The 12,261-nt window shown below is 40.7% G+C and overlaps 1 protein-coding gene across 2 annotated transcripts in view; it reads right to left on the bottom strand.

Moving 5' to 3' along the window:
• Positions 1–12,261, bottom strand: part of SLC52A3 (solute carrier family 52 member 3) — a 59,275-nt gene that overhangs the window by 33,377 nt on the left and 13,637 nt on the right. For both annotated transcript variants that reach the window (XM_029612078.1, XM_029612077.1), the window contains exon 2: positions 7,120–8,313. In XM_029612078.1, the coding sequence (XP_029467938.1) occupies positions 7,120–8,171 (1,052 nt within the window). In that variant the 5' untranslated portion in view covers positions 8,172–8,313. The remainder of the gene's footprint in view (positions 1–7,119; positions 8,314–12,261) is intronic.

A 12,261-nucleotide genomic window follows, 5' to 3' on the forward strand; every position in this document is an offset into this window, starting at 1 on the left:
GGATTAGTAGGGGAAGGAGAGAATCGGACACTCAAACGTATTTCTTCCTTTCTCTCTCCCTACACACACACACACTCATGCACCTGTCTACTCTCTCTTCTCCTCACTTCCCTCTTTGTATTTATTAAAATTTATTAATCGCTTAACACAAAATAGGCCTAAGTGATTTACAGTAAAGCAGGCATAAAATTGAAATTGATGACAAAACATATACAATAAAAAGACATAAAAGGAAGGACCAACCGACAACAGCACAGAATAAACATGGGCCTAGTACAATAGAGGGTTCTTCAGAAGGAATCACCTTATCAGACCACTATCAGCTCGGGCTAGCCATAGGCCTACTGCAGAAGGAAGCACGCCAACTGGAGACGGAGATCATATGACAGTGAGTTCCATAAAGAAGGGGCTGCTACCGAAAATGAGATTTCTCTGGTTGTAGTCAAATGGGCAAGACGAACAAGCTCTCAAGGACCAGAGTCAGCCACCCCTCTACTATGACACTTCTTATTCCTCCCTTCCTTTTCCCTTCCCTCTCACTCAACGTCAATCAATCACCCTCCTTTCCTCTCAGTCATTCAACCCTCTCTCCCTCTTCCCTGTCACTCACCTTCTCACTCAATCCCCTTACCTTCCATCATTCACCCCTCACCCTTTTCCCTTGCTTCCCATTACCCTTCTTTCTCAGTCATACACATGGTTACTGTGACTCCAACATCGCTCTAAGCTACAACAGCAAGAGGAAATGTGGAATAAAGGATTTGCACTCACAAAGAGGGGAGTAGCTGGCTTGTTACGGCGGTTACTACCCCAAACCAAATAAGCCTGATACTTCACTTTCAATGCATATCCAGCATAGCTCTCTGCTTCAACGGCAGGGGAGAAGAAAAACTGATACTTCATGCATATCCAGCATAGCTCTCTGCTTCAACGGCAGGGGAGAAGAAAAACTGATACTTCACGCATATCCAGCATAGCTCTCTGCTTCAACGGCAGGGGAGAAGAAAAAAGGATTCGCACTCACAAAGCGGGGAGTAGCTGGCTTGTTACGGCGGTTACTACCCCAAACCAAATAAGCCTGATACTTCACTTTCAATGCATATCCTGCTTCAACGGCAGGGGAGAAGAAAAACTGATACTTCACGCATATCCAGCTTAGCTCTCTGCTTCAACGGCAGGGGAGAAGAAAAAAGGATTCGCACTCACAAAGTGGGGAGTAGCTGGCTTGTTACGGCGGTTACTACCCCAAACCAAATAAGCCTGATACTTCACTTTCAATGCATATCCTGCTTCAACGGCAGGGGAGAAGAAAAACTGATACTTCACGCATATCCAGCATAGCTCTCTGCTTCAACGGCAGGGGAGAAGAAAAACAACCAATAAGGGCTGAATAACATAGTCTGGGTAAAACAAATAAGCATGGGTGTAGCTTGCTTATTGCGGCGGTTACTACCCCTACTACCTCTAACTAATCAAGCTAGATATTTCACTTGGTTGCAGCTCCATCACTGCTCTCTACATTAATAGTGGGGGTGGAAGGGAAATAGAACCAAAGAGCTAAGAGAAACAGATAAGTATGAGAAAAAAAATGTGTGAAGCTTGCTGGGCAGACTGGATGGGCCGTTTGGTCTTCTTCTGCCGTCATTTCTATGTTTCTATGTTTCTATGCTCCTACAGAGAAATTTCAAAGGAGAACTCCAGCTGGAAACTGCTGAATTGGAATTCATTAAAAACTTAACACTATCACCCAAAGTCTGAACAGAGACAATGGTTCATGACTCACTACAACTATCTATGAATTTAAGTGCTAGCATATCATTCTGTCTGTTCACACTTTCCTTAGTTTTCAGTAGGCTAAAGTATAATGCTATTAACACTCTCTCCACACCATGTCCTGCCTAATCCAATGCCTCTGTATATATTTTACCCATCTCCTGAACGTCATTTCATGCTTCTAACGAAGTGGACTCTGTCCTCAGAAGCTCATGTTTTAATAAATTACTTATTTATTTATTTAAACATTTTTATGTACCGACAGTTGCTGGGAACATCTGTTTACATATAAAATAATGCAGCAATAGGCTTTACAAGAAACACGGAACTGAGGAATTAAAACTAAGAGCTATCAAGGCAAAATGAGTAACCATGTATGGAGAACATACATTTTACAAACAAAAGTATGACCTGGATAAATATTTACATTCAAAGAGAGTCTCTATGACCTGAGTGAAATATGTACACTCAGAGTAAATCACTGGAAGAATTGACAGAAAAATTACAGGCAAGGCTTTTGAGATGACGTATTTACAAACGTGGGGACAGGAAATTTAGAGACTATACCCTATGGAGAGAATGAAATTGCTGTCCAGGAGGGGAAGGAAAGGCGCAGCGCGATGAGGGGTAGAGCTAAGAGCAGGTCTACTGAGTTGCTGGTGCGGTAAGAAGCAGGGGAGGGAGGGAGAAGAGGCAGGTGAAGAAGAGGGAGGGAGGAGGGGAAGGAAACCTGCAAGGGGGGTGTTGGATTCAGTAGGCTCAGGTGTAGGCCTATTTGAATAGCCAGGTCTTGAGGTTCTGTTTGAATTTCTTGGGGCACATTTCCTGGCGAAGACTAGAGGGCATGTTGTTCCAAAGAGCAGGACCTGCAATGGAGAGTGCACGGTCTTTGGTGGACATAAGTTTTGTGAGTTTAGGCGAGGGTGTATGCAGCGTTGCCAGATATTGGTTTCTGGTGGGTCTGTCAGGGATGCGAAATAGGAGGTGCTCATTGAACCATTGCACATTATGGTTGTGAAGGGATTTATGGATGATGGTGAGGGACTTGTATATTATCTGGCAGCCAATGCAGATGTTTGAGGACAGGGGTGATATGGTCATTTCTGTGGGCATTGGTGAGGATACGGGCTGCAGCATTTTGGAGCAGCTGGAGGGGTTGGACTGTATTTTTGGGAGGCCTAGGAAGATAGCGTTACAGTAGTCTATTTTGGAACGGATGGTGGATTGGAGAATTGTGCAAGACACTGAGATGTAGCAGAGGTTCGAGTTTTTTTTAACGTGTGAAGTTTGAAGAAGCAATCTTTTAGGGTGGAGTTGATGCATTTTTTAAGGTTAAATTGACTGTCCAGTGTGTCGCCAAGGCTACGGACATGTTGAGAAAAGGTGAGGGAGGAAGGTGGTGTGTTGAGCAGTGGTAGGTTAAAGTTGCTATTGTGGGGTGAGATAATTAAGAGCTCAGTTTTAGCGGTATTGAGTGCAAGGTAGTTGTCTGAAAGCAAGATGCTGATAGCAGCGAGGGCCGATTCCCAGGTCTTCATGGCATTATGTAGTGTGTCGGTTATGAGTATGAGGATCTGTACGTCGTCCGCATATATAAAATGCGGAAGACCAAGCTCGGAGAGGAGATGGCAGAGGGGGAGGAGGTATATATTGAAGAGGGTAGAAGACAGTGAGGAACCTTGTGGGACGCCTTGTGTCAGGTTAATTGGTTTCGATTCACTGTTCCCAATTTTTACTTTGTATTGTCTGTTGCTAAGGTATGATTGAAACGAGCAAAGGGAGATGCCAGAAATGCCAATTTCTTTAAGGTGTTCTATAAGGATGTTGTGATTGACAGTGTCAAACGCGGCGGATACGTCCAGGAGGGCCAAGATGTATGATTGGCCTTTATCTAGGGCTTTCAGGATGTAGTCGGAAAGGGAGATCAGGAGGGTTTCAGTACTATGGTGTTTATGGAAACCATATTGGGAGGGGAAGAGGATGTGATGAAAATTCATCTAAGTAGTCAGTAAGTTGCTGATTGATAGTTTTTTCAAGGATTTTTTATATAAAGGGAAGGTTGTAAATGGCGCGAAAGTTGGCAGGATCAGCAAGGTTGAGGGAAGGTTTTATTATGGCTTGCTTAAGTTGGTTTGGGACTGTGCCGAGTGAGATGGATCTGTTGATGATGTTAGATATAGGTTTGGAGATGATGTTGGGGATGGTGAGGAGGGTTTTGGTAGGGATGGTATCTGAGGGGTGCACTGCGGGTTTAATTTTCTTGAGGATGGATTCTATTTCCAACGATGTGGTGGTCTTGAATGACTTGACAACGGTTGTGGTGTCTGTTGCTTGGGTATTAGTGGATGTGGAGGTAGAAGAGAAGCGTAACATAATTTTTTCTATTTTATTGTGGAAATATCGTGCAAGTTCTTCACATTTAGCATTGTCATCAGTGTCGGGGATGGGGGTGAAGGTAGTTTTAGTTAAATTTGATACATTTTCAAAAAGGGCTCATGCATTAAATTGGAGTTGATGAATTTTTTGGGCGTAAAAGTCTCTTTTAGTTTTGTCTATGGTTTCTTGGTAGGTGTGTAGGTAGGATCTGAACTTAGCCAGTTGGACAGGAGAAGGATCTTTATGCCAGCTTTTTTCTAGTTTCTCAGGTTGTATTTCATGGTTTTAAGCTCAGGCATGTACCAAGGTTTCTTTTTGTTATTTGCTGGGTTAATTTCTCGAGATTGTGTGGGGCAAACATTATTGGCAACAGTGCTGGTAAGTTGAGACCAAGAAGAGAGAGCTGACTCAGAGTCAGTCAGGTCTGGTTTGGTAAGTTCATTAGAAAGGGCTGTGATGAGGTCATCCGTTTTGCAAGGTCTACGGAAGTGAATGGTTTTTTTTAGTTAGTCTATAAGGTGCCACTCAACTCCTGTCTTCTTTTCTGCTCTTCAATCTGGCCTACTACATCTTCCAGGTTCACTGTGATTTGTGTCAGTTCATCTGAATCATCACCCTAGAAAACCATCTCCGGAATGGGTATCTCCCCAACATTCTCCTTGGTAAAACTGAAGCAAATAATTCATTTAATCTTTCCACAATGGCCTTATTTTCCCTAAGTGCCGTGTTAACCCCTCGATCATCTAATGGTCCAACCAACTCCCTTGCAGGTTTCTTACTTCAGATATATTTTTTAAAGTTTTTATTATGAGTTTTTGCCTCTATGGTCAGCTTCTTTCAAATTCTCTCTTAGCCTGTCTTATCAACGTTTTACATTTAGTTTGCCAATGCTTATGGTTTTTTTTCTATTTTCTTCAGCCTCTTTCACCTCACCTTTTAACCATACCAGCAGTTGTTTGGCCTCATTTCCAACTTGTTTAATGTGAGGAATACATCTGGACTGTGCTTCTAAAATGTTATTTTTAAACAATGTCCACACCTATTGTACACCCTTAACCTTGGGAACTGCACCTTTCAGTTTTTTTCTAACTATTTTCCTCATTTTACAAAATCCACCTTTAGAAAGTTTAGTGCTAGGGCTGTAGATTTACTTATTATTCCCCTTCCAGTCAATAAGTAAAATTTGATCATGCTATGATCTCTATTGTCAAGTGGCCCCACTACTGTTACTTCCCGCACCAGCTCCTGCGTTCCACTAAGAATTAGATCTAAAATGGCTTCCCCTCTTGTTGGTTCCTGAACCAATTGCTCCATGAAGCAATCATTTATTACATCCAGGAACTTTATGTCTCTAGCACGCACTGATGTTACACCTACCCAGTCAATATTGGAGTAATTGAAATCTAAGACCACAAAACAAATAATGAGCAAGGACTGCACTTCAAGCGAAATCGCAATGTACATATAGTGCAGGAGGATGTGTAATCCTGACAAAACTGATTCAAACAGTCTTACAAAACAGAATGTCTTTTATTTTTTCAATATGGCAACTCCACAAGGTTATACGAGCACCGGCTTAATGGGACGCCATTAAGCCGGTGCTCGTATAACCTTGTGGAGTTGCCATATTGAAAAAATAAAAGACATTCTGTTTTGTAAGACTGTTTGAATCAGTTTTGTCAGGATTACACATCCTCCTGCACTATATGTACATTGCAGTAATTGAAATCTCCCATTATTATTGCACTGCCAAATTTGTTAGCTTCCCTAATTTCTCTTAGCATTTAATCACCTGTCTCCTCATTTTGGCCAGGTGGATGGTAGAATACTCCTATTACTATACTCTTACCCAGCATACATGGAATTTCTACCCATATAGATTCTACTGTGCATTTAGTCTCCTGTAAGATCTTTATCCTGTTGAGCTCTATGCCATCCTGGACACAAAGCACCATTCTCCCACCAAGTTGACCTCTCATCGCGATATAATTTGTTTCTTGATATAGCACTATCCCATTGGTTATCCTCTTTCCACCAGGTCTCTAGATGCCAATTATATCTACCTCATCATTCAGTGCTATACACTCTAACTCTCCAATCTTATTCTTAGACATGTTCATTTGCAGACACTTTTTATTTATTTTAATTATTTTGATGTATTTTAATTGATGATTATTATTGTATTATGATTTTATGATTGTATTTTATTTTTTATTTATATGTTGTATACCACACCAAACAGAGAACTCTCTGAGGGAGCAGTATATTAGAGCAAAGAAGTCTATTTATTTTTATATTTTATTTCTGGCATTGGCATAAAGACATTTCAAAGTGCGTATTTTGTTTGTATTAACAACCTGCTTTTCAGTTGATGGGGATAATTTGGAATTCTTTAGCTCAGGTGATTCTTTATTTATAGGCACATGGACTATGTTTGCTTTTATTGGAACCTCTCTGTTAGGATGCCCTAACTCTCCCGTTTCATTAGTATCCTTTGAAGATACCTCCCTTCAAACCACAAGCAAATCTCTCTCATGCATATTGATTTTGGATATCTTGGCCTGTTTGTGGCTCTCAAGGCCTGGAGTTGGCCACCCCTGACCTATTCCACCTTCTTTTTCTGCTCCACCCCCTGCTCTCTCACTTTGGCTCTGCCCATTAACTTCAATGCTTGGAAATTTCCTCACTGCTTTTTTAAATCTGAATTTAGTGATTTTTTTAAGCCTGTGGTGTCATTATACATGATAAAAGAAGTAAACAAAATACCTGAGTAGCACAGCTTCTTGAAAAGAAACATTTTTAATGTATCAGCAGTGAGGCTGAAAACTCCTCCCCCTGCCCAATAATGTCTTCAGATAAGTTATTTAGGTGACGCAGGAATGAAATCAACTTTACCTTGGCATTCAGGCACTCAGATTATAAAACTGAGCCATTCCAGGTGCTTTAACCCACCTACCAAGGTGAACGTACCTTCTGGGCAAGAACGTGGCAATAATGCAAGCAAGGGGATTGGCCATGGAACTCAAGGTTGCAGACAGATGGTAAGCCGTATTTCCGTAGGGCATGCATGAATAGGTCTGCACTGATGGCAGGATTCCATTAGTCAGAAAGTTCACCCAGACAACAAGAAGATAGATGAGTACAAGCTGGGAAAATGAATAACTCCTGTAGTCATAATCCAGAATAGGTGCTCCATCCTTGCATACAGTTGTATTTCTATCTGGAGGCAGTCTTTGGGAGGAGCTCTCATTCTTATCTTGTATGCTAGTGCATGTTACACCGGAGCTGAGATTGACAGAACTGGCACCCAAGTTATCTCTGGATATCGCCCCAATTTTAAGCAGCTTTGTAAGAAAGAAAAAGGCTACTAAACAGAACAGCATCATTGCAGTCAAAAGAAAGAAAAATATCTCAATGGAAAAGTTAGGTGGGTGATAGCGTGTTTCCATTTGGTATAAGCCACTGGTATCATTGGTACCATCCAGAGTGGTATTGAGAGTCTGGGAAATGTTAGTGCACGTCACCATGCCAACTCCCTGGGCCAGTGCTATTATACCTGGGAGAAAGCCACTGAGCCCCTCGCCAATGAAATAGGAGGTAATGTACTTTGGCTGAAGTCGCATCATGAAAGGCAGGAAGGTGACAGAGGAGGTACAATCCACCAGGGATAAGAAGAAGGTGATGATGAGGAAGGCTGTGCTATGAAGGACTCCCGCAATCACAGTGGTGTACCTCCAGAAGAAAGCCAAGAGCAAGCATGCCAGGATGCCAATAATTACAATGGTATAGATGACAGCCACTTCGTTGAGCCTTCTAGGTTTGAATTTGTGCATAAGTGTAACAAATAGAGGTCCTATATTTGCCAGCTGGATGATAACTGTCAAGTAGGAGGGCAAATACCAGCCTTCTGGTAATTCATTCACAATGAGAGGAAGTTCTACCCACAGGCCATTGATGGCCACCCAGGAGCCAGTTCCAAAAATGCAGGCCAAAAAATGGACAAGTAGATCCATGGTTATCATATTTCCTTCAATATTGGTGATAGATAGTCTTTCTCTTCTCAGCAGCTTTTCATGGTCAGCAGGAAGATGACATAATCTGTAACCTCTCAGCAGCTTTATCGTCCTGGAGCAGATGAGTCATTAAAAGATCAAAACAGCTTTTCTGGGAGCAGAGAAAGAACAGAAAGAGCAACTGTTGGTCAATATTCAAAGGAAAAATTGGTTCTTATCTTATAGTTTTTTTTCCTTGATTCCCACAAACCAGTTTTATCTCCCCTACCAGCAGATGGAGACAGAGAAGAAAAGCTTTGCTGTACTGCTGGTACTTAAGATAGTGTGCCACCTGCAGCCTCTCAGTATAATCTGTAACCAAGATGGAAAAGTTAACCCCTTGCTTTCGAGCACAGGAAAGACAAAACTATCAGTAAACACCCAAAATAAACTTGATTTGCACGCCAAGAACATCTGAATATATGTTCACACATAGTACTGTGGTCTTCAGAAACCAAGGGACTGGCCTGATGGGGACTCAAGGAAAGAAAATTAGCAGTAAGAACCAATTTTTCCCTCCTTATCATACCTCAGACCACTCCAGACAAATGGGATTCCTAAACTGGGCAGGAACCTGATAGACGCTCGCAACAAACTCTCACTAAACCGAGTGACATCTGGGCTTCACACATCCAATCTACAAAGCTTGGCAAAAGTGTGTAAAGAAGAACAAGTTGCTACCCTACAAAACTCTTGGGGTGACACCAACTGTGTGTGACGCTGCTTGTGTTCAGGCAGAATCTGCTAGAAAAGCTACAGGAACCACATGCATGCCAACATTATCGTCTCCCTAATTTATCTCGTGACAGGTGCCTTTTGACGCTTTCTCTCCTTTATTTCGGCCACTAAACAACACAAAAGTTGGTCTGATTTACAAAAAGAATTGGAAACCTTCAAATATATTAGAATGTGTGACATAGTATTTGACAAAGTCCCTCATGAGAGACTTCTTAGGAAATTACAAAGTCATGGGATAGGTGATAGTGTCCTATTGTGGATTGCCAACTGGTTAAAAGATAGAAAACAGAGCAGGGCTAAATGGTAAATTTTCCCAATGGAAAAAGGTGAATAGTGGAGGCCCCAGGGACCAATGCTTTTGACCTGGAAATGGGAACAAGTGAAGTGATCAAATTTGCTGATGACACAAAATTATTCAAAGTTGTTAAATCACAAGAGGATTTTGAGATATTGCAAGAGGACCTTGGAAAACTGGGAGACTGGGCATGCAAATGGCAAATGAAATGTGGACAAGTGCACAGTGATGCACTTAGGGAAGAGAAACCCAAATTATAGCTACATAATGCAAGATTCTCCATTAGGAGTCACCTCTCAGGAAAACGATCTAGGTGTCATCTTTAATAATATAATGAAATCATCGGCTCAGTGTGCAGCAGCAGCCAGGAAAGCAAATAGAGTGCTAGGGATTATTAGGAAAGGAATGGAGAATAAAACAGAGAATATCATAATGCCTCTGTATCACTCCATGGTGCATCCTCATCTTGTGTTCATATATCATACACAAACAGAATGCTGGGGATTATTAGGAAAGGAATGGAGAATAAAACAGAGAATATCATAATGTCTCTGTATCACTCCATGGTGCATCCTCATCTTGTGTTCATATATCATACACAAACAGAATGCTGGGGATTATTAGGAAAGGAATGGAGAATAAAACAGAGAATATCATAATGCCTCTGTATCACTCCATGGTGCATCCTCATCTTGTGTTCATATATCGTACACAAACAGAATGCTGGGGATTATTAGGAAAGGAATGGAGAATAAAACAGAGAATATCATAATGCCTCTGTATCACTCCATGGTGCATCCTCATCTTGTGTTCATATATCATACACAAACAGAATGCTGGGGATTATTAGGAAAGGAATGGAGAATAAAACAGAGAATATCATAATGTCTCTGTATCACTCCATGGTGCATCCTCATCTTGTGTTCATATATCATACACAAACAGAATGCTGGGGATTATTAGGAAAGGAATGGAGAATAAAACAGAGAATATCATAATGTCTCTGTATCACTCCATGGTGAGACCTCATCTTGTGTTCATATATCGTACACAAACAGAATGCTGGGGATTATTAGGAAAGGAATGGAGAATAAAACAGAGAATATCATAATGCCTCTGTATCACTCCATGGTGTGACCTCATCTTGTGTTCATATATCATACACAAACAGAATGCTGGGGATTATTAGGAAAGGAATGGAGAATAAAACAGAGAATATCATAATGTCTCTGTATCACTCCATGGTGAGACCTCATCTTGTGTTCATATATCGTACACAAACAGAATGCTGGGGATTATTAGGAAAGGAATGGAGAATAAAACAGAGAATATCATAATGCCTCTGTATCACTCCATGGTGCATCCTCATCTTGTGTTCATATATCATACACAAACAGAATGCTGGGGATTATTAGGGAAAGGAATGGAGAATAAAACAGAGAATATCATAATGTCTCTGTATCACTCCATGGTGCATCCTCATCTTGTGTTCATATATCATACACAAACAGAATGCTGGGGATTATTAGGAAAGGAATGGAGAATAAAACAGAGAATATCATAATGTCTCTGTATCACTCCATGGTGAGACCTCATCTTGTGTTCATATATCATACACAAACAGAATGCTGGGGATTATTAGGAAGGAATGGAGAATAAAACAGAGAATATCATAATGCCTCTGTATCACTCCATGGTGCATCCTCATCTTGTGTTCATATATCATACACAAACAGAATGCTGGGGATTATTAGGAAAGGAATGGAGAATAAAACAGAGAATATCATAATGTCTCTGTATCACTCCATGGTGCTGACCTCATCTTGTGTTCATATATCATACACAAACAGAATGCTGGGGATTATTAGGAAAGGAATGGAGAATAAAACAGAGAATATCATAATGTCTCTGTATCACTCCATGGTGCGATCCTCATCTTGTGTTCATATATCATACACAAACAGAATGCTGGGGATTATTAGGAAAGGAATGGAGAATAAAACAGAGAATATCATAATGCCTCTGTATCACTCCATGGTGCATCCTCATCTTGTGTTCATATATCATACACAAACAGAATGCTGGGGATTATTAGGAAAGGAATGGAGAATAAAACAGAGAATATCATAATGTCTCTGTATCACTCCATGGTGCATCCTCATCTTGTGTTCATATATCATACACAAACAGAATGCTGGGGATTATTAGGAAAGGAATGGAGAATAAAACAGAGAATATCATAATGTCCTCTGTATCACTCCATGGTGCATCCTCATCTTGTGTTCATATATCATACACAAACAGAATGCTGGGGATTATTAGGAAAGGAATGGAGAATAAAACAGAGAATATCATAATGTCTCTGTATCACTCCATGGTGCGACCTCATCTTGTGTTCATATATCATACACACACAGAATGCTGGGGATTATTAGGAAAGGAATGGAGAATAAAACAGAGAATATCATAATGTCTCTGTATCACTCCATGGTGCGACCTCATCTTGTGTTCATATATCATACACAAACAGAATGCTGGGGATTATTAGGAAAGGAATGGAGAATAAAACAGAGAATATCATAATGTCTCTGTATCACTCCATGGTGCGATCCTCATCTTGTGTTCATATATCATACACAAACAGAATGCTGGGGATTATTAGGAAAGGAATGGAGAATAAAACAGAGAATATCATAATGTCTCTGTATCACTCCATGGTGCGACCTCATCTTGTGTTCATATATCATACACAAACAGAATGCTGGGGATTATTAGGAAAGGAATGGAGAATAAAACAGAGAATATCATAATGCCTCTGTATCACTCCATGGTGCATCCTCATCTTGTGTTCATATATCATACACAAACAGAATGCTGGGGATTATTAGGAAAGGACTGGAGAATAAAACAGAGAATATCATAATGCCTCTGTATCACTCCATGGTGCATCCTCATCTTGTGTTCATATATCATACACAAACAGAATGCTGGGGATTATTAGGAAAGGAATGGAGAATAAAACAGAGA

Source organism: Rhinatrema bivittatum, chromosome 8 (assembly GCF_901001135.1).
Source record: "Rhinatrema bivittatum chromosome 8, aRhiBiv1.1, whole genome shotgun sequence".
Classification (NCBI taxonomy): domain Eukaryota; kingdom Metazoa; phylum Chordata; class Amphibia; order Gymnophiona; family Rhinatrematidae; genus Rhinatrema; species Rhinatrema bivittatum.